Below are 23,047 nucleotides of genomic sequence, written 5' to 3' on the forward strand. Positions count from 1 at the left end.
ATAGACTTTTCACTTTTATGGGTATTTTCTTCCTAAAATTCTGTGGTGATCAAAATAATAACAAACATTTTAGAGCAGCTTAAATCCAAATCTTTGTCTTTCTAAGAAATTTAATTCCACTGACAATTCTACCTGCTATCTTTCGTATTCACAGTCCTAATTTATTAATCTGATCCTTTAAAACTATAATTATATCCTAATGAATGAATGAATATTTAGCTATTTTTTAAAAATTTCAACTTGTTTTTTTGTATGCTAGGGATTAAAAAAAATAATTCCTCTCCCCTAACTAAAGCTCCTTTGAAATTATTTTAACAAAACTTTGCTATCTGTTGTATGTATTGTTTTCTTTTCTTCCACTTTGACCAAAAATTCCCCCAGGTCTCCGCTGGTTCATCCTCCAAGCCATGGATGCCGCTCGACTCACAACAGCCCAATTCACACTGCTACTGGCTCCCGACTTACTCAGAACTTCTCTGTGTCTGTTCCCACTCTCATCTATACTGGTACGAGACTGCTCAGACTCCAGAGCTGGGGAAGGCAGGCCACAGGCAGAGTGGCTGCAGAGGGCAGGCAGGCAGGTAGTGTAGGCAGGTACCACAAGTCTTGGCTTCTTCCTTTTCTCACTCAAAGTCCAGTTGCAGTGAAGAAATCCTGTATTTAGCCTCCATAGAGGCTCTAACATGGAATTGAAAGTGTTCTTCCAGTTTCCAAAGTCTCTTCCATAGGCCTTCTAACAACCCTGGGTTCTGTATGCACACTGTGCGTTTTTTGGGGAATCCTCCAGTATGTATTTTTGCCATTACAACTACATTTGGTTAGAATAAAAATTAATGATTGGATTCTAAACAAAATAGCTTCCAAAGCTTCTGATTTGCTTATGTTCTTTATGTACAAACCTTGTTACAGTAGGGTCTGTTTTATTCTGTGGAAGAGAGCTTTTGGAAAAGAGGTAAGCAACTATGCTGCATAAAATGCAATGATTTTTTGTAGCTATATTCATTTTCCTCTCTGCTCTGTTTTTAGCTGTGGCACTCTTGATGCTATAGGATAAGGAAACATTTTTCTTTTGATGATATCTGTGTGTGCAAATATAAAAACAGTTGTGAATATTTACACACACCATTTGCAGTCATCGTTTCTTTGGTAACTTAAAAAAGAGCATTGTTTATTTGCAAGTATTTTCAGTCATGTATTTATTCTTTTTGTTTATTTCTCCTTTTAATATTTTTTACCCCCCTTAGTCTGTCATTTCATGCTTTTTTGCTTTTTTACTTGGCTTATTAACTGTTTCAATGCAGATAATTATTTATTTGAAGAATGATGAATGGTTAAACAGCAGTTGATTGACTTTGGCCTCATACCCAGCTCCACACTTAAGAAATGACTGCTGGCCCTGCCCCAATATTTCCTGGTGTTTGGATCATGCTGCCTTCCATCAAATCCTTTGGCACATGATTATTTAATATTTCTCCACCTTCTTCTGGCAGGATTCCCTTCAATGAAGATCCCAACCCCAATACTCACTCATCAGGACCCTCCACCCCTCTGAAAAACCAAACTTATTCCTTTTCACCTTCCAAGTCCTACAGCCGACAGTCCTCTTCTTCTGACACAGATTTGAGTTTGACACCCAAAACTGGTAAGGCGCTTCCACCCATCTTTTATTTTTTTTCTATTTTTTCTTTTTCAAATTTGTTTCTGTTCCTTGTTAGCTTTCCATCCAAGCCTTTTCTCCAGTTTTTTGGCATTTAAGGTTAAAGGTAATGTGAACAGTGATCATTTTTACGACTACAATGCAAATATGAAGATTTTGTATAGTTCAGAAATCGACATTTTATTGATTTTATCACAGTGTAGCTATGAAGTCCAGGATTTATTTTTGCAGTATATATTTTTCATTTCATGCTCAAGTTAAGAGGAATAAACATCTGAAAGCATTTGAATAAAAAGGAACACTATTAGTTGCAGTTGAATTCCTCATGCAGTATAAGCATTTTGAATTCATTGTTTCTGTCTATTTCTGAATATATTTGTAAAGATTTTATTATGAAAAAATCTTAAGAACAACTAATATGGTTATTTTGGAATAATACACCTATTAACTTTTTGTTATTTAAAATGTTTGTTTTTTTCTTGTCTTAATTTCTAGATTAGAAAATAGCAGTTTTTATTTACTTATTTTTGCATATATTTTAATGTATGAAATTTATAATTTTTCTGTCTCCTATGTGTGTTTTGATAATTTGAAATTTTATGAACATATTTTATGACAAAAATTGATTAAAAATCAAATTCCTCCCTTACTACATAAAATAGAATTAACTTAATCATTAAATTATTATTCTTGAGAAAAAGAAAAATAAATAAAACATTTAAAAGTTAATAGTTTGCAATTTTTGTAAATACTATTTTTGTCTGGCAATTTCTTGCCAGATTAATGAAAACATATTGCATAGTTCTTATTTGTGTTATTTTTAATTTATCTTGAATAACCTTATTTTCATGTTAGCCAAGAAATTTATAAAATGACCTGATTTTATGAAGGCAATGTAAAGAAATCTAATTCCAGAACCAGTACTACTTCCAAAGTAAAAGAGGATATTAAAAAAAAGCCTGTAGATTTAATATCTACTTTTATAAATGTAGTAATTTATATGAGCACCTAATTCTTTGAAAAGAGTATCTGTATTTTTATATATACATAATTATGACTGACATCTTAAAATAATTGATATTTGATAGTAATCTTAACCATATTCATGATAAGCATCTTAACATGATTTGTAGCATCTTAACCATATTCATGAAACCATTCAAATAGTGCTTTTCTTTTTTAAAAAACATATTTATTTATTAAATTGATTGGGATGACATTGGTCAACATGAACATATAGGTTTCAAGCATGGATTTCTATGATATAGTATCTTCAAATAGTGGTTTTCTTTGTTTTTTACTAAAGAATGAAATTCTGGCCCTGAATTCATGACAATCAAAACAAGAAAGACTGCCCTAGCCAGTTTGGCTCAGTGGATAGAGTGTTGGCCTACGACTGACGGGTCCTGGGTTCAATTCCAGTCAAGGGTGCATGCCCAGGTTGTGGGCTGGATTCCCAGTAGCGGATGTGCAGGAGGCAGCCAATCAATGATTCTCTGTCATCATTGATGTTTCTATCTCTCTCTTCCTCTCCCTTCCTCTCTCAAATCAGTAAAAATATATTTTAAAAACGAACAAATAAAAAAACAAGAAAGACTTAGGATAGTATTTGAAGAATAAGTTTTCTTAAAAATATTTTTAAAACTGTCCACTTGCTATTTATTTGTGTATTCCAGGCCACTTTTCAATATTATCTTTAATTTTTGAAAGTATTTCCTTGATCTTTCTGTTTCTTTTTCTTTAGTTCACCATAAAGTCCAAGACTAAAGAAGATTGTCAAGTAATACATTAACTGAACTAGTCTATTCTCTTAGCTTTCTAGTTTGCAGTCAGTTGTATTATCAAATGAAAATATTTTTGTATTTTATTTTCTAGCTCCAACTTTTTAGTTTTTTAAAATTTATTTATAATAGAAGTATTCTCATATATTTCTATATTTATAAGCTACCTCTAAGTAAATTATTTTTTTCTGTCTATAATTATTCACTACCTCAGTAGCATATTTATAGGATATTAGTCATTTTTAGTCCTTTGGCTTTATCATGATTCCCTGAATATCTTCAAATACTCCTGAGGAGCATTCTGATTTCTCATGGAGATTTAAAATGGCAAATATGATTGTTCTAAAATTTCTAAAACTGTAATTCAGTATGTATTTCATAATTTTCTGTCTTCTAATTTACCTATATTCAAAATCAGTCTCCTGAGAAATAAAGTAGATAAGCTGATTATTATTGATTTATTATATGTAAACTGGGGAGCCAAAAATAGAATGAAGTTAATAAACCTTAGACTGCGATTTTTTTTTCCATTCGTAGTTAAAGCTATCATCTGTTTTTCAGGTAGGTCTTATTTAAAAAAAAATTTGATTTATTTCAGTTGATTCAAATTTGTGACATTTTATAAGATTTTATTTTCATACTTTTCCCAAATACTCAACTAGTCACAGTGGAATTTTAGAATGCTAGTGTTAGGATACTGACTTGGCGCCTAACTCAAGCTCATTTTTACTTTTTTAGTCAGGTTTTTAACCATGTAAAGAAATGGTATTTGACCCCACTAGGTACCCTAATCTTTGTAAATGCAAATAGTTCTATGGTCAAATTTGAGTATTTAAAATTTTAGAGGAGAAAGAAAAGTATTAACATCTTGAATCTGAACAGAAATAACTTAACATTTATTTATTTAAGATGAATAATGGCAACTGCTTAATGTGGTACTGTTTGATTTTTCAATTTAAATACTCATAGGGATATGTTTGTTTTTTTTTAGTAACATTTGAAGAGCTGTCCTTTACCACTTTAAATAAGTATTTCTATTTGAGGCAGCAAGTTTCTGGCTTTAAAAATTTGTTAGATGCAGTACATTTTAATCTTCCACATTCTTATGCAAAGAAGGCAGGTAATTTAAGTATTTTAAGGAAATCATCTAAAAGTTATTAGAATGGCATAAAATCTTACTTTAGTGATTTAAAAATTTTAAAGAATGCAAAGTTTGTAAAGGTTTTGTTAAGTTTTAGACTATGCCTTCTATTTATATTATGTTGGGTATATGTCTTGCTAATGACTTCATAAGCTTAGTGTAATTTGTGTATGCATTTTAAAATTCATTTTTACTGTTACGTTTTGGTTCATCATTGCTTTCCTTATCCTGCATTTTCTGATCATCTTCTGAACGTACATCTTTTTCTCTGCTACTTTCCTCCACAGCACCTTACCCACAGAGTCAAGGGATTTTCCTGTATCCCAGCTCCCCCTCTCTCTCTTGTGGTTCCCTTCATCTTAAAAAGTCCTGTCTCCTCCTCTCGGAATCTAGCCTTTCCCCTCATCATTCTAGCCTTGTCAGCCCAGTTCTGAGGAAAAGTGTTTCTTTCAGTGACGAGCTGTTCCTGGCTGCTTCTGGTAGGATCACCTTAATGTCAGCTTTTTAATCCCTTTGTTTTGAATCATTTTTGATACTACAAAGAAGTAGTGGGTATTTATGCAGGATGTACTTCTTATTTTCTTATTGTTAGACAGATTTAAGTGATTAGAATTATGAGGACATGATTGAGGATCACTTGATAGATAATTGTGAATACTCTGCTAAAATTATTTTATATATTAAAAATTATTATATTCTAAAGACACAGATAGACATATTTCCAGTTATTATTAGGTTCTTATTACTAGAGTGTCTGTGTTACTTTCTTTCCCTTCATACCAACTCTGTTCACATTGGACCTGTACCATCATGTTGCTAAACCATATGGTTACATTAGTAAATTATTCTGTTTGAATCAGTTTAAGTCTCGTTTTGGTAATATTATTTCATTATCCTTTTTTTTCCCTGTCCATTGGTTTAATTTTCAAATTATTCTGCTGTATTTTTTTATATTTCATATACCTCTACAAACTTACATTTTTTTATGGTTTTCAATATGCTTCATGTAAAGAGCTTAGTTTAATTTCTATGTTTAGTATTGTATAGTCTCTAAGAATCATGTTTAGGTTACTACAAGGACAATAAATTTTCTTTTTTTAAAAAACAGAACAGAATGGGACTATACATATGCTAACCTTTGTTTCCTTATCCAAGAACAGCTAAAAATATAAAAGTCATTATAGTGACTATGACTATATGTTTCTTCAGTTTAAATGGTGGGATTGATGAACTAGTGACTCTAGTTTTAGAGAACTGGCTTCTCACCTGTCCCCTGCTTTCTATAATTCTTTTACCATAGTTGATCTTTTGGTATTATCAAAAGAATAAAATAAGGTAGGGAAAGAAGTTTATAATTAAGCCTTTAAAAATACATCTAAGAAATTGTGAAATATAATTCTTTCATGCATAACGACATACATTTGTGATTGTGTCTATTAAATGTTTGTGATTTTTAGTTTAAAAAAAATTATGTTGATTTTTGCAAACGAGTGTGGAAAACTATGGATATTAATACTGTTTTGACATTAATGTTATGTTTAGGAATGGAATTTATCAGAAAACACATATGACTATATTTCAAAATTACCCTGAAATTCATGCTCTTTAGAGAATTTTGGAATATTTTAAGTAAGGACAATTAGTGCTTTCCTTTTTATACTTAATTTTAGACAAACATTTAACATTTCTCATATTTAGTATTCTAAAAGTGTTAGCATAAGTAATTGGTATTATCATGATTATATTTTATTGGAAGATTGATTTACAAAATTGAATATTATGCAAAAATTCAATACCTTAATTTAATTTAAAAATAATTTTTAGAACAAATTAAGTCTAAAACTAGTTGTGATCAGTAGAACGTTGACATATTGCTTCTAAAATGAACTTGCTGAGTAAAACATGTGTTCACTTGCCTTAAATACTTTTAAATGTTTGGATCATTCAAACAGATTTTGACTCATGATATTTATGAAGATGAATGCAATTAATCTTTCTGCTTCTATAGTTGTTTTTTTGTTATTTATGTACTGATGTTCTGTAGGAATGGGAAGTGGTAGTGCTGGAAAAGAAGGGGGGCCATTTAAAGCTCTTTTAAGACAACAGACGCAGTCAGCATTGGAACAGAGGGTAAGATTCACTCAACATTCTTTATTTTTACACTGTTGATGTGATTGTATTATCAGTCTTCCATGTTCTTATAACTTATTTCCATACTGCTTTTGGTCATGTATCTGTAATGTAATTTCAAAGTCTAAACTGTATTTAAGGTATCATAGTGATTTGTTTATGTATAATAACTTTTAATTTGGAATAATTGTATAACTATTTTTGTTTTATCCTTCAGTTTCTTACTAGAAATAGTCTATTTGCAAATATTCATTGAAGGTGAAATTATTTCTAATTTTACATTAAGATTATAATATATAAAAAGAAATAATAGATATTTTTCCTGAAAAAAAAGTTAGTTTTAAACATTAAAAGTATATTATTAGTATATTAATATTTTTATTTGCTGAGATTATATTTATTACTGGCCAATCTCTTTAGCATAAGAAATGCACAGATTTCATATTTCTATGGATTAACATAAATAATGTGGTTCAGTATTTGAGTACATTTCTTTAAAATATTATAGGTTAACATTTTATTGAATATGTTAAATGGAAAAATGAGTAGTTAAGTTATTGGATGATTTTCTCTTTTCATTTTTATTTTTTTATAAACTTCAATGCTAAGGGAGGATCGCCTCATAGGTTCTGTAGAAGGCGGGTATGTTCCTAAAACATGTGTGAGAGCCTATTTCTTGTATGGTAGTTTTTCTAGTTTTAATATTGATCATTTAAGTTTCATTTATGCTTTTAACACATGTTGCCAGCTTTTTTTCTTTTCGTAATGCAAAGTTTGTTTTTTTTTAATTTAATAGCACTATGAGGCTGTTTTTGTTTTCTTTTTCCTACTTAACTAATACAGTGCATGATTTTATGTCCTGTCAGTTACTTTACGGCACAGTTCCATAGCTCTCATTATGTCTGATTTACAGAATGTCTTTCACAGGTTCTAGTTTACACTAGCATTTTTTTAAAAAAGTTGCAATATAGCAAATACTTATAAAAGGATGCACTTTATAAAACAAAGGTGTGTTTTTCCCCCTAGAGGTTGGCCTTTTGAGAATACTTGTGTTTTTCAGATTCCATTATTATGAACAATACGAATTTTTTTTTTTTTTTAGGCTTTCTTTGCTTGTGCTGAGAGTATCTGTGTATGCACTGTTTGCCTTTTAGACAGGCTGGAGAGAATAGACCTGTACTAAGCAGAGTGATGAGACTTTAGCTGTACCCGGTTCTTGGCTTTATACCCTATTAAGCAGCAATTGCCTTTCAGCTATTCTCACAGCTTGCAGGCACAAAAAGCCCACCTAAATATTCACACCATCCATTGAAAGCAAATCAAGATAAGGACTAAAAAGAGGGAGAAGAGGGCCAGAGTGAAGGTGTGTCCCCTTATCATTTTTTAGTGCAGAATGCTCTTACTTCCACCCCTCCCAGTTTTGTATTCTCTACAGAGTCCCTTTCACTAGGAATATGTCCTGTAATCTAATTATCATTCTAGAATTCACAGGAAGAGAAAAACTTGGATTGCCTTGATGTTTGATATAATGAGATTTTGCCTGTATGTTGTACCTGTGACTTTACTCTCTGTACTAAGAATGTTTAAAAACATCTAGCATTATAAGAAAAATAATTCTAATCACTGAAAATGGTTTTGGATTTGGTTTCGATAAAATTTATGTTTACAAATATGCTTTTAAACATTCTTAAAATTTTGGACACATTAACACATTGGGCATACATTACTAGATAATCTTCATGGAATTAACAGCAGAGGTGTGGAGAACTTTAAATTTTCATTTATAATTTGGTAAAACCTGAGTTAGCAATATATTTACATAACCTTAACCTTGCAGTATCAGTTACTCGAGTTTATGAGACCACCTCTCTACCCTGTGTACAAAATAAATAGAGCATTATCATCTTTGACTTTCCTATTTTTTTATGGCTGCCAGTAGTGTGGCTTTATTTTGGGAAATATTTGTACAGAAGTATGAAGAATTCTCTCCATATATGTTCAGATGTGCCTTAACTCTGCCAAGTTGAGCACTGAATCAAGTTGAACCTAGGCTAGTTGTATCATTTTTTAATATTCACTTTAAACACATTTATTTCTACCTCTTGCCACCCTTAATAAATTATATTGCTTTTTTTTACTTGAGGAAAAGAGAAACTTTGCTGAAAATCCTTTATTTAGTGGATTATTCAAGTAGAGTTCTCAAAAATAAAAGTATTTTCCCCCTTTCACAAAAATATTAAAAAACCAGAGGCCTGGTGCACGAAATTCGTGCACGGTGCAATCCCTAGGCCTGGCCAGTGATCGAAGTGTGAGCGTCTGGGTGGAAGGGCAGGTCCCAGCTGACCTCTGGGCCCTGGGCAGCACCTGGGTTCCCGAGCTCCTGTGCGCCCCCCTCTGCCTGAGTCATGGCGCCCGAGTCCCCATGTGGAGATTCAGTGAGTGCGGCTGGATGCTGTGGGCCAGGGTGCAGCATGGGCCTCTGGGCCGCCCAGCGGTACCACATGGGAGCCAGGCAGGCAGTGTGCTCTCTCCCAGCCAGCCTCGCAGACTGGCTCCTGCGTGAACCCACGGAGAGACCCACCAGCCCCTGCGGTCCCGGTGGCTGCGGCCTGGCTCACCCGAATGAGGCTGCGTGGGTGTGGGGCGGGCTCCCCACGGGCGCCTGGCACCTCAGTGCAGGGGCTTCCCCAGCACACCGAGCCCTGGCGTCCCAGGGGAGGTAAGCAGGGGGAGTGAGAGCGAGCTCTACAGACATCCCACATTCTCACTGCACCTCCATCCCCGTCACCCCCGCCCCCAGGTAGCTGGTGAGAGGTCGCAGCACGTCGCTGATGCCTGCTATGTTCCACGCCACGCCCTGGTGGTCAGCGCACGTCATAGCTAGTGGTTGAACTCCTGGTCTCCCGGTTGAACGACCGCCCGAGGGGACAATTTGCATATTAGGCTTTTATTATATAAGATAAGTTGACAAGATCTTGGGAACAGGTGTCAAATTACTGGGAGATGAGAAATAGAACTAAAAGTTTTATTTAGATTTAGGTTTTGCCTATGAACTATTTGATGTAAGGCAAATAGATATATTTTTCAATATGACTCTTCTTTCACCTGTAAGAAAAATAAAATTACTCTGTCGATTCTGGGATGTTTATTTTTCTTCAGTAAAGAAACCTAGTTAACTTAGTTTGACCTAGTGTTTTTTAAATATATTTTACCATGGAATCTTTCATTTAAATATGTTTTAGTGAGGAACACATTTTGGGGAAACATTGATAAAGAGCAAACTTATTTGATAAATTATGACTTTTGTAGAAGTGGGGGTAAAATTATATAATAAATCATAGGAATCTGGCATGAAGTTTTATGTCTAGAGAGTTACTCTGGTCTCTTAGGATAATAAAAAGAACATATGATTTAAAAATAAGCTATTTAAACATCTAAGAAAAATCCTATTTAAATCTTAAAAGAGATACTCCCTTGTGTTCTCAAGATTTTTCAACTAGCCTGTCCTGAGTACATGCTATTAATAGATTTATGCTACATGCACTTGGCTTATGTCAAAACATCAACATATGAAGTCTTATCTAGGTCCCAAAGGGCAAGATGTTTTAAATATAAGGATTTTCCAGAGGAAACGTCTCCTATAGTCCCTGGAAGTTTCATCTGAGCAATGAAAGCAGTGTGTGGTTGGGCTGATCTTAAGGAAGCTGTCCTTGTGGACTAGAGAACCCATACATTCATCAGGTATAATAATAGACTAGAGATTAAAATCAACTCTTTAACTTAATGTTTTAACCAGAAATAATAAGAAGCCAGATGAGGTTTGTTGTTCAGTAAGAGTCTAGGCCAGGGTTCTCAACCTTCCTAATGCCGGGACTCTTTAATACAGTTCCTCATGTTGTGATGACCCCCAACCACAAAATTATTTTCGTTGCTACTTCATAACTGTAATTTTGTTACTGTTTTGAATCGTAATGTAAATATCTGATATGCAGGATGTATTTTCATTGTTACAAATTGAACATAATTAAAGCATAGTGATTAATCACAAAAACAATATGTAATTATATATGTGTTTTCCGATGGTCTTAGGACCCCTGTGAAAGGGTCGTTCGACCCCCAAAGGGGTCACGACCCACAGGTTGAGAACCGCTGGTCTAGGCCCTCTTGAGCTCAGTTGTTTTGTTTTTTTTTACCTAAAATGTGGAGATAATAGTACCTCTTTCTTAGGGTATGGGAACAATTTTAAAGGACAGTTTTAGAATACTTTGCTCAGGGCTGGCACATTCTGAGTACTTCATAGCTGCTGGTGATTGTGGTGGAGACGATAGGTGGTAAACCTCATAGCTACAGGTAGGCTGTAGACATGAGCAGTAGTTCTGAGGTTGAATAATTGCCATTTTCTATACTGTAGGTTAAAGTATGTGTGTTAAAGTGAGTGGGTGTGCTGCATGCATGAACCGGGGACATGCAGCACAGAGGTGAAGTTGGCCTCTGCCTCTTTGGGCAGCTATTTTCCTACATCTTCTGCTGTGACCCTCTAGATCAGCGGTTCTCAACCTGTGGGTCGTGACCCCTTGGGGGTCGAACGACCCTTTCACAGGGGTCGCCTAAAACCATCGGAAAACACATATATAATTACATATTGTTTTTGTGATTAATCACTATGCTTTAATTATGTTCAATTTGTAACAATGAAAATACATCCTGCATATCAGATATTTACATTACGATTCATAACAGTAGCAAAATTACAGTTATGAAGTAGCAACGAAAATAATTTTATGGTTGGGGGTCACCACAACATGAGGAACTGTATTAAAGGGTCGCAGCATTAGGAAGGTTGAGAACCACTGCTCTAGATGCTTTTCCTCTTCATTTATCCCATCTTCAGAAATTTGAGTAGAAGAGTCAAAGAATCCGAAATAGGGAAAGCATTTAGGTTCATTTTTTCATACGTCAAGTCTTATATGCAGATTTAAAAAAAATATATGTTTTTATTGATTTCAGAGAGGAAGAGAGAGAGAGAGAGAGAGAGAGAAACATCAGTAATGTGAGAAAATCATTGATCGGCTGCCTCCATACCCCCCCACCCCCTCCCGGGGATTGAGCCTGCAACTTGGGCATGTGCCCTTGACCAGAATCGAACCTGGGACCCTTCAGTCTGCAGGCCAACACTATCCACTAAGCCAAACCGGCTAGGCTTGCAGAAGTTTTTAATATGTGAATTTACCCAATTTATTTTTATGTTTTAGAAGGAAGTAGTACTTTCCATTTGCTTAAAAAACTTATTTTCAGTGTCTCTGGTCCAGAATATTTATAATATAGGATGTCCCAAAAAATGTATACACACTTTGAATAATTATTAATTCCAATGGGTTAAATTGGAAAAGAAAGAAACATCAATTGAGCTATCGAAAATATGTATGTGTATATATTTTTGGGACATCCTATATTTAAATGTAAAAAGTAAATTTAAAGGGCTTTTTCATATTATGCCTCAGTATTTTGAGGAAATTAAAAACTTGTGTTGAAAAAATTCTTTTTCTAAGATTTAGCTTATTAGGTAAAATACTCAAGTTTGTAGTAACACAAGCTTACCTGGACATTTTTTCACTTAAAATATATATTGAAAAAGTTCAGGGGGCAATAAGAAGGCATTTTGACCAAATATTTTGTAATACATTTAAGTGAAATTCCCCTTCTGTCTTCTCCCTTGCCTTCCCTTTACTCTGCTTTCATTTGGGCCATACCTACACACTTCCATAAATTGTTTTTTTACTCTTCTTTACATAGCCTAGGCTTTCTTGCCCTTATTAATGTAAAGATTACTTATATATTCTAACTGAATTACCTTCTAATTATATATACATACACATGCATATATACATACACATACATATATATGCATATATACATATACATATATATATTTATTCTGTACCTTCCTGGGTTACTGAGATGTACCAAACTGTTTGCCTTTTGCTGAATGAATCCAATTGCTATGCTTTGTTAAATTATGTTTTGGTGAATTTGTATTCTCCATCTTTTACGTTTGTATTCTTCAGTCAGTGTTCTTGCTGCTTTTAATGTACCTGCTTCTAGTAGTATTCTGTATCTCTTTATCTTCCAGCTTTTATTTGTTGCATTTAATCTACTGTGGTCTGGGAAAAGGATACTGAGATTTTAGAATATATCCCTAAAGTTATATCTTTAAAATTATTATATGCCATACTGTGATTATGATCAGTGGGGATTTCTTATGAATAAAGCACATAAACTTAGTACTTGGAACCGTAACAGTTCTTTTTACTGTTGAGAGCCCTGTTTTGCTTATTTTCCAGTTCTCAGTTAGGTTCTGAATAGCTGAGGCTACTCGTAAGTGATTTCTGGTTAAGTGAGCTATATTAATCTTGGAGCAAGACAAGTCAGATATTTAGTTCCCTGACCCAAATGCAATTTGAATAATGTGATAGACCTTTATATTTGGGCAGCTACAGGGGCTCCCTTTTCTTCCTGGGTACTATTTCAATGACTTTCCTTTCTCTACTGTTTTCTTCTCTCACATGCTTCTCTTTGTCTCTAAATTGATGAGATTGATGTCCTTGAGAGAGAAAGGAAGAATATAGCTTCAAAAAACGTGTGGAATTGTATTGCTTCCCTTGCTGTCATCACTTACCTCTCTCCTTTCCTTAAAATACATTTATGAACTTACATTTTCTCCTGCTGCCCTGGTCTTGATAGAGTAAATAATCACACAGCGATTCTCTACACACCTCAACTTGAAATTTTCCCTGTCTTCACTGTTCTATGTATTTCTTAACCCACACGGCTCATCCTCTCCCTACATCTCCCTCAGTCCCACATTCTTTTAGATCTCTAGCTCCAGGCCTTCTGAGTCTTACCAGTGGCCTGGACTTGGGGAAAAGCATTAAAGTGAGGGGGAGTCAGTCCCAATAAGATGTAGGTATGGGGTAGAGGGGAATCTCCTCATCTCAATTCGAAGTCCTGTCAGAGTAGGAGATTGAGAGGAAGGAACTCCAAGAACATTTTTCTTACTGGGAATTGATGAAAAGAGTGCTTGGGTTCTGCATATATGAGAAAGTGGATTAAAAACTCTATACATCCAAGGAAACTTACATACAAAGCATGTGTAATGTATAATTGGTAACCTTTGTTAAGGGATGGAATTTATTTCCTTATGACAGCTTTTTAACAAGCAAATTTTTTGTACTTTACACACTCAGTTATATTTTTTCCTCTTGTTTCTACTAGGAATTTCCATTTTTTACCTTGACGGCATTTCCTCCTGGATTTCTTGTGCACGTTGGGGGTGTTGTTAGTGCACGCTCTGTGAAGCTTTTGGATCGTATCCACAATCCTGGTATGTTCTTTAAAAGTTTGTTTTTTGATGTTTTATTTATTTAGACTATGATTATTAAAGTTGATTTTTATAATGCTGTTTTTAAGCCAAATTTATCTGCATGAGAAATGACAAAGAGTATAAACTGACATATGTAGCTTTAAAATATTTTCACTGACCTTAATTAAAAATACACTTAAGAAGAAGTATAATTTAGTTACGTTTTTATACAAAATAAAAATACAAATCTTGATTCACTTTTGGCCAAGGGAATCATTAAGTATCTTTTGAGTCCTCTATTTTCTTTGAGCCAGGCAGATACAGTTGACCCATTGCGACCATTAAATTAAGGCGTTAGTTCTTTTGATTGGCAATAACTCTTTTTTTATATTTTTCTGGCAATAACCCTTTATAGATTATTTGAGTTATTTCCTTATTCCTAAAAGAAGTATTCTTTTAAAATATAATTGTAAACCTGTGTAGAGTACCTAAGAATTTAAAAAGAAAACTGTCTGATTCCTTGGATTCTTTTGGGTAGCTATTTGTTCTGTATAACCGAACAAGTAAGAATGAAAGCTCACTCCTTTAAGACATGGGCCATCATTATAAAAGAAGAAAAGCATTAAAGTCCCGGTAATTTCAGGCCCTTGGGTTAAAAATGGTTTGGTGATTTTTTTAAATCTAAAATAAGCACGATAAATGTGGTAGGAACTTTTCGTATGGAATGTGTTCTTGCATCTTTCTTACAAGATGCCCAATCACTTGCTCAAGGCATTTATTATCTTAATGTCATACCTTAAACCTGAAGTTATACTAATATTCTTATTTGGCATATACACATACATACTTTTGAAAAATTTAAATTGTCACTTCTAATGACCTCCTCCTGAGGCCTGTACTGACAACTATAAAAAGAGTGAAATGCTTTGAAATTATTAATGCCAAACATTGCAGATAATGATTTTGAGGATACATAAAATTACTATTCTTTTAAATTAAATACAGTAATCTGTGCCCTGTGGTTTGATGTCATTTATTTTGAGTTACTAATTACAGAGAAACAACGGAATTTTTAGACTCTGAACAAGATTTCAGAGAAGCAATACTAGCTGGGATTATTTATAAAAACTCTAAAGCTGAGTGAATACATCTTTTAAGCATCAGTCTTCTTTTTTCCTATGATTTATTATTTTCCCCCCTGTTTCTTATTTTTCTGGTCAATTTAAGAACTTTTTTCCCCCATATAGTATTTGTATATTCTGCAGTAATTAAAGGCAAATTTAGACTGATGCCAGTTTAATGGATTGAGACCTTGAGGATATGCAAAGTTTATATTTTTGTGTTTAAGAACTTGGATTATTTGGAAAGTGCAAGGAAATACTGGGTTTAGATACATGACACTATATGACCAAGGCTAGTTGCCTGTGTTTCTGTGGGCCGCTGACTCAAATATTTTGATAGATTGCATACACTTATATAATAACTTCAAAAATGATATTAGGAATATATTCAATTATTGGTAATGTCTTTTTATTTACATTTAAAAAAATATTTATTTATTTTTAATCCTCACCCAAGGATATTTTTTTCCAGTGATTTTTAGAGAGAGTGGAAGAGAGAGGGAAAGACAGAAATATCGATGTAGAGAAACACATCGATTGGTTGCCTCCTGCATGAACCCCAACCAGGGCCTAGCCAGGGGAGGAGTGTGCAACCAAAGTACATGCCCTTGACCAGAATTGAACTGAGACCCTTCAGTCCTCAGGCTGACACTCTATCCACTGAGTCAAACCGGCTAGGGCTTATTTACATTTTTATTGTTGCTTCCATGTACTCTGAGTAAGTAGTATGCGAGTCTGGGAGAACAAATGAAGGTTATTTAAATAAGTTTAAGTAGAGAGCTATATTTAAAATCATATTATTTTGTACAAAAAACTGCATTGTGGGATCTGTTGTACTTGTCAGTATAATCTAGCTGTGCAAGAAATGTAAGAATCCAGGCCCAGAGAAGAAAATAAGAACCCTTATTAAGAACACATTTTGTATACTGTAATTACTAGCTCATTCATTCTTTGCCTTTCATTTCTTTATAGAGTAGTTTTTCAATTCACATGTAGAAATTCTTAGTTAATAATGGGCTGTTTCCCAATGATTATGGACATAAACATATAAATGCTTTAATGGTATATAAGTTATATTTTAAGTTTGTTTTATCTTCAGTTAAATACAAATCAGTTGTATATTCTAAAGGTTCCAGTGTTAATTTGATATAGATATCACATTCTTTTGACTGCTTAATACATCTTTTACACTTTAAAAAGAAACATTTTCTTAAGAACATTTTCTTAATCTTCAGGCCATTAAATAATTATTTATAAAAACATTTCAATTTGTTGAAAATAGCTGAATGTGAAAACAAAACAAAACTCTAGATTAGCATCTACCATAATGATGTATTAATTTTATGACACTGAGTTCATCTGCAGAACTTAGGGTGAATTGAGATACATGTGCTAATGTTAAAAGTGCTGTATTTGCACTCTCAAATGAATGCTGCAGCAATTTTTTTTTGACTAGTGAGTATGGGAAATTTGCATTTTAAACTGAGTGTAGACGAAAAAAATCTTATTTTAAAACCACTACCACCTGCTAATTCTATGGATTATTATTTTGGAGTTATTTCTTTTGAACTTTCTCCTTTGTTAAGTACTTAGCAAACCAGGTCACATAATAAAGGAACAAATGGGGTGGTTTTAAAAATCAAGGTAATTATCTTAAATAATTAAACTTTAGTTAATGTTAGATTATGATAGCATGCTCCTTCTTCTTTTTCTATTTCAACTTCTTATTAACTCTGCTGTCTGTGTCTTTCCAGTTCCTGTCGAGTGGTGTTGTCAATTGTGTTCTTGTTTATAGTTTGTTTTTCCCCCCCTACTATTCTGCACCTAAAACTGATCTTCTAATTTGCTGTTTTGAACTCAGCCTTTGTCGGAATTATGGGTAACACAAGATCTTACAAACTGCTAGACTGGAATAGTTTCAATTCAGGTATTTTAATGGTCATTCAGTACTACATACGCTGACAAAAATTATGGCAGCTCAGTGAAGTTTTTAGAAATGTTCTAGATTAAATAGGTTTCATATCAATTCAGTTATATAGATTTATTCTTCAGTACATATATTCTAACTCGTATAATTTCCATTGAAATGCAAATATAAAAATGTGTGAACTAAAATGAATTAATTAAAACCATAGAAATACCATAAATTATGAATGACTTTTGTTAGGTGACTGACCTTCAGAAAAATAATTTTAAAATATGTTATGTTTTGGACATTTTTTTCATATCAGGTAAATGACACAAGAATTAACTTTATGATTAAGGAAATATTAAATATAAGTATTAAATGACTAGCTTGATAATCTTAAAGTATATTTAAACTTCAATCTAGATTTGAATATAATGTACTTTGTGTTCTATAAATATGATAATAATGTAACTTAGCATTTTTATTTATAATTCTAAAAGTGTTCCAAAATTTGGTAAGAGCAGATTTTGGGGAGATTAACAGCTTGCATAAGCTTTCCTCATTCCCCTTCTACATGAGAATATACACTTTCTTTTAAATTACTTTTACATACAGATATTGTTTGTAGCTTTTAAAGAAACTAAACTAAGATAACTTTACAGCTGATGATGTGGTTTAAAGTCAAAGTCAGTTAATTTTTCTTTCTTTTCTTTTTAAAAATTAAATTTATTGGGGTGACATTGGTTAATAGGACATGGTCTGTATATTGCACTGCACTACCCAAAGTCAAACCATCCTCCGACCCATATATTAGGCCTCCTCCACTACCCACTCCTACCCCTTCCCTCTGGCAACCACCACACTGTTGTCTGTGTCCACAAGTTTTAGTTTTATATCCCACATATGAGTGAAATCATATGGTTCTTAACTTCTTTTGACTTTCTTATTTTACTTAGAATAATGTTTTCGATTTTCCTTTTTGATAAAAGAATATTCTTTTAATAATACAGATATCTTAATTTTGATGTCATTTACATGTTAGAATTAAACAGTAGAATCATCTTGATTCAGTATCAGAAGCTGTTATTTTGCCTAAAGAATCTTTTCAGTTCTTTGTGTCAGAAAAACAAAAACAAAAATCCAGAAGCTCACTTTTTTAGATAATATCCTATAATCTTTTCAATATTGTAAACTTTCTTTGTTCTTAGGAGGCCAGGATTTAAGTTCTGATGTAAGTAATGCATGTTTGACTATGAAGTAACTCATGTTCATCATGCAGATTTACCTAAATTCAGTCTAGTAAACAATCTGATCAGGTCCAACCTTTGCAGATTTAGACTGACATCACTTGGTAAATCTTTAGGGGAATTATCTCTATTGGCTATCCAAGTTTTGGCCAGCATGTTCTCACATTGATTAGAATGAAAATAATCATTTTTATTGTAATGCTGTATACTTAGTTTTTAGTAAGGAATTAAAAATACCCTGTTTGATTCCTTTAATAAATAAGAATATATATTTAAAACATTAGGGAGATTAGTATAGTGGGAAGAAAAAAAGCTTATTATATAGAAAAAGGACACAGAGAGCAGATTAATCATTAATAATTTAAAGAGTTGAAACCTCGTCAGGGCAGAGATGTTGAGGGTGAGATGTGTGTGTTAGATGATAAAACAGTCCTGAAAAGCGGAAAGGGCAAAAGATAAGTCCTATAGACATAATAAAGACTTTGTCCCATGTAAGCAAAATTACAGAATTTGGCAAGGAGAAACATGGTTGAGGAAGCAGTATATCTTGCCATCATTTAAAAATAAAGTCGAGTCATAAGTGTATGGGAAAAAAAGATGGGTATAAGTTATAGACTATTAAAAGAACATAAAAGATGACTGTCAGTTTAATGTTCTCATAGTTGTATGCTTTTGATTGAGGTATTATAATCATTATGGTAACAGTTGGTACATATTCAGACATCAGGCTGATTTTGACATTAGTTTAGGAAAAATAACTTGACATTTCTGAAAAAAAAGTGATATATTTTGGTAAATATATTAAAATTATTTATGTTTTCTTCTCTGTAATTAGGGAATATTGCTGTCCCATATTACTATATGAATCAAGAACTGACCAAGTCAGTGAGAAAACTACTTGATGTAGTTTCTACTAATGCTAAAAATTGTTCATCCATACTGTGTATTCTCTGGATTCTCTGATACCATGTATTATATGATGTATCATCAATTTAATAATAGCCTACTTATCAATTATTAGACATTCTTATTTCACAAACATTAAAATGTAGAATGGTATAAGAAAACATTTTATGTTACACAATAACATTTCATGAAATATGATATATCATGCAAGCATTTACTATAATTTATTTTGTGCCATGCAGTTTGTTAGATAGTAAGTGTGCAAAGATGCCAGGGCCTGAAAAATATGTAAGTCGTTTACTGTGTGGTCTGATGTGATACAAGATACAGTGTTAGAGAGGAAGGCATGATTAATTCTATGTGGCAAGGAAGTTTGTAGAAGTAATTCTTGAGCTCAGATTTTAAAGGATATATAGGCAATTCATGTATATTTATATTTTAGACAGTGTTTTTGGAGCTATGTTAATGTACTTTCTTTGAATGTAGTGCTGAAACTTTCAGCATTTGCAAAGTAATATCCTAGCCAATACTCATTAGATGTTACTTCATTCTTAAGTTTTCCCATTGAGTACAAAATGTCTTTGTTAGTTTAGCTCCCCCTCCCCATTCTCCTTTTGCCTGCTTTGCTATCTTAGTTTGTGTTAACTACAGTGATAGAAAATATAGAGCAGGAAGAAGGAACTCAGTATCTGAGAATTTATTTTATAAATATTATCTTTTATTATCTTGCTTTTTATGTTTTTGGCCTGGTACCAGATTATGTTTAAGGAAATATTTATAGAATATACATATCAGTCTGAGCGTCCAAAAATTTTTTTAAAAATAATTTTAAAGAAAAGCCTTTATTTAGTGGATATTCATGGAGTGTCTGCCACATCTTAAGCACAGTGTTGGAGATTGGGAAAACCATTCTTCAGCCAGGCAGAGATGCTATTTGCACATCTAGTCTAGGTTACTTTTTATACTGTTTTGCTGTGTGTGTGTGTGTGTGTGTGTGTGTGTGTGTGTGTGTGTGTATTAGTTAAATGGAGATAGGCTTTCTTGGAACTTGAATTCTACTGATGATCTCAGCAATTATTCTTTTTACTACATTGAGAGGGAGGTACACATAAGGAAATGTGCAAACTAAGTAGTGAAGCAATTTTTAGGTTTTAGTATTTTAATAAGGTTTTGAGGAAATAGATATGTACAGGTTGGGGCAAAAGTAGGCTTATAGTTATTTGTATGGAAAATAATACAATAATTAATAGATAACAACACAGGAATAAATGGTGTTTTGCATTCTCACAACTGTAAACCTACTTTTGCTCTACCCTGTAGAATTCAAGAAGGCGTAAATATAGCATGTATGCTATGTGAACTTTTCTTCATATATAAGGTAACATATAAATGTATATATAATTTTCTCTCCTATATAAAGTAACTATATTCATTACTATCCACTTTTTTTACTGTCTATAAAAATTACATATATAATCTTAATTGTGAAATTTCACTCTTTATATGTATAATAGTGCAATTGGATATTCATTACATTATTATAATGTAACATGTAAATGTAATATATAATTTTTTCTTTCTATATATACTGTAACTGGTCTTTATATATGAAGAGTTTAAGTTCAAAATTAGGGAGAAGTTTACGTATAACTTTTTTTTCACAAATAGTAAAGAACTCCAGTTTAGTCTAACATGGATTATATCTCAGCTACCTCCTAACATCCCAAATTCCTGCATCATGATGTTTGAATTTGTACATCATTCCCTGTATAATAAGACTCTTCCTGGTCTGGTTCTGAATCCCCACCCAATTTGGGGTTGTTATATTCCCTTGAATCTAAACTCTGTACTTTCTATTTCATTAGGGAAAAGGTATCTTCTTCAAAGTTTGTTGTGGGTTAGAATAATTCTTTCAGGTATTTGAGAATATAGCATTTTATGCTTCCAGTAACAAGATAGAATATAATTGTATTACAAACTTGTGATTCTACCTAACAGTTTATCTCCGCTTGTTCATTTAAAAAGTAGGTTGAATAATATTTTCTTTATTCTTTCAACTAGATTCTTAAGGACAGAGTTTTTCCTCTTCCAGGGCTATGTAAAAATAGAGCTAAGTTTAACATTTCAGATAGTCAGTGATTCTTAATTGCAAGTGTGTGATTGCCTAAAAGCTCAAAGGGATTGAGTTTTACAAAGGCATGTTGCATTGAGTTGTTTACTTTTTTTCTTTCTGAGACGTAAACTATTACTGTTATTTTAGGAACCTTTACCAGTTTCACCTGCACTTCAGAAACAAGATAGAATGCTAAAAAGATGGCAAGATATCCAGCTATGGCTATGCTCTAGAAAAGTAATAGCAGCAAAAAGAATTCATTATGATGTCAACCCAAGTGTGCAGACATTACTTTTAAAAGAGGTATCAGTGAGATACTATTCTAGAGCTCAGTTCATGCCTACAATTAAAAGAATATATTAAAAATATGAAATGAGTGATATTACCTATGAAATTTTGACTCATAGAAGAAAAACATAAAATAGTATAAAACATAATTTGTATAATAAATATATGTTATTACCTCCTAAAATGGTATCTTTATAATTATAAGTAAATCTACATAGATTATTGGGAGGTGCATGGTATTTCAAGTGAGGGTATGTTTTTCCTAACATCTTTGAAATGTCATCAATTGTGACCCTCACATCTCAGCTGTATAAATTGTATTCAGTTTTATGTATGGCATGTATGGTTGCCATAAAATTTTATTGATTTTTTTTTTTGCATGTGCCCTGACCAGGAATTGATCTGTGACCTCCTGGTTCATGGGTCAACAGTCAACCACTGAACCACACCGGCCGGGCACCATACATTTTTAAGCCAGATTCTTTGTTTTGCCATTTTTATAAGTATGGGAAATCCTACAGTTTTTGCCTTATGTAGGATGAATAAAACAATTTAAATTCACTAGTGTGTTTCCTATAAGAATGTTAGTTAGCAGTTTTTAAGCATTTAAGATTCTATTGTAGCAGCTAAAAACTATATTTCTGAATTTTCAGTTGTATTACGTTAAACTGGATTATAATTAATACTTCAAGATTCTCTGGCTTATCTGGCATAAGTATGATAGAGGTATTGAAGATAAATTTAATTTATCTTTAATATTAAATAAATAATTAACCTTCATTTTATTTTAATTAAACAACCCCTAAATTTAATAGCCAAAAAATTCATCCTTTGGCTTTCTGCTTACAGTTGTAGATAATTATTGTTAATCAAATTACTAGTTTGTGATGAAGTGCTCCCTACTTACTGTATGCTTGCCTTGCTTTCACCTAGAATCTAGGGCCATTACTTTCTGTAACCATTTCAGTGAGCTGCCATAGTTTTCGGTCTGTACTGTCACCTGATCCAAGCATGCGCCCAAAATATCCACTGTTTCTGGCTCCTGTCTGCTGAATCTGCTTTGCAAAATCTTTCGTTCTTTGAGCTTTTGCTTTAGCCAAAAACCAAATTTAAGAAATTCTTTGGAGTGTGGACATATGCCATTTGCTTCTTTAGCTCCCATGTTATGTAACTTGTTAGCTTTTATTAAACTTGTAAATAATTACAACAGTGGCATCCCCATGTGCAACTGCGTGGCTCGTGTGTCAAAATAAAGGCTGCTTGTGAACTTGTCAGAAGAATATGAATGCTCCACTTGTGCTGCATTCAGCTTTTTATTTATTTTTTATTTTTTTTAATCAGCCACCTATTCTTTCATAGTGTTTGGTTTAATTATCTGATTATTTTATGTGTTA

The 23,047-nt window shown here is 32.9% G+C and overlaps 1 protein-coding gene across 6 annotated transcripts in view; it reads left to right on the top strand.

The window, feature by feature from the left end:
• The window catches only part of C2CD5 (C2 calcium dependent domain containing 5), a 94,841-nt gene that overhangs the window by 23,270 nt on the left and 48,524 nt on the right, over nucleotides 1–23,047 (top strand). For all 6 annotated transcript variants that reach the window (XM_023755517.1, XM_023755518.1, XM_023755520.1 and 3 more), the window contains 3 exons: nucleotides 1,491–1,642; nucleotides 6,624–6,709; nucleotides 13,982–14,090. In XM_023755517.1, coding sequence (XP_023611285.1) covers nucleotides 1,491–1,642; nucleotides 6,624–6,709; nucleotides 13,982–14,090 — 347 coding nt within the window. The remainder of the gene's footprint in view (nucleotides 1–1,490; nucleotides 1,643–6,623; nucleotides 6,710–13,981; nucleotides 14,091–23,047) is intronic.

Source organism: Myotis lucifugus, unplaced genomic scaffold (genome assembly GCF_000147115.1).
Source record: "Myotis lucifugus unplaced genomic scaffold, Myoluc2.0 scaffold_78, whole genome shotgun sequence".
In the NCBI taxonomy this organism is placed as follows: domain Eukaryota; kingdom Metazoa; phylum Chordata; class Mammalia; order Chiroptera; family Vespertilionidae; genus Myotis; species Myotis lucifugus.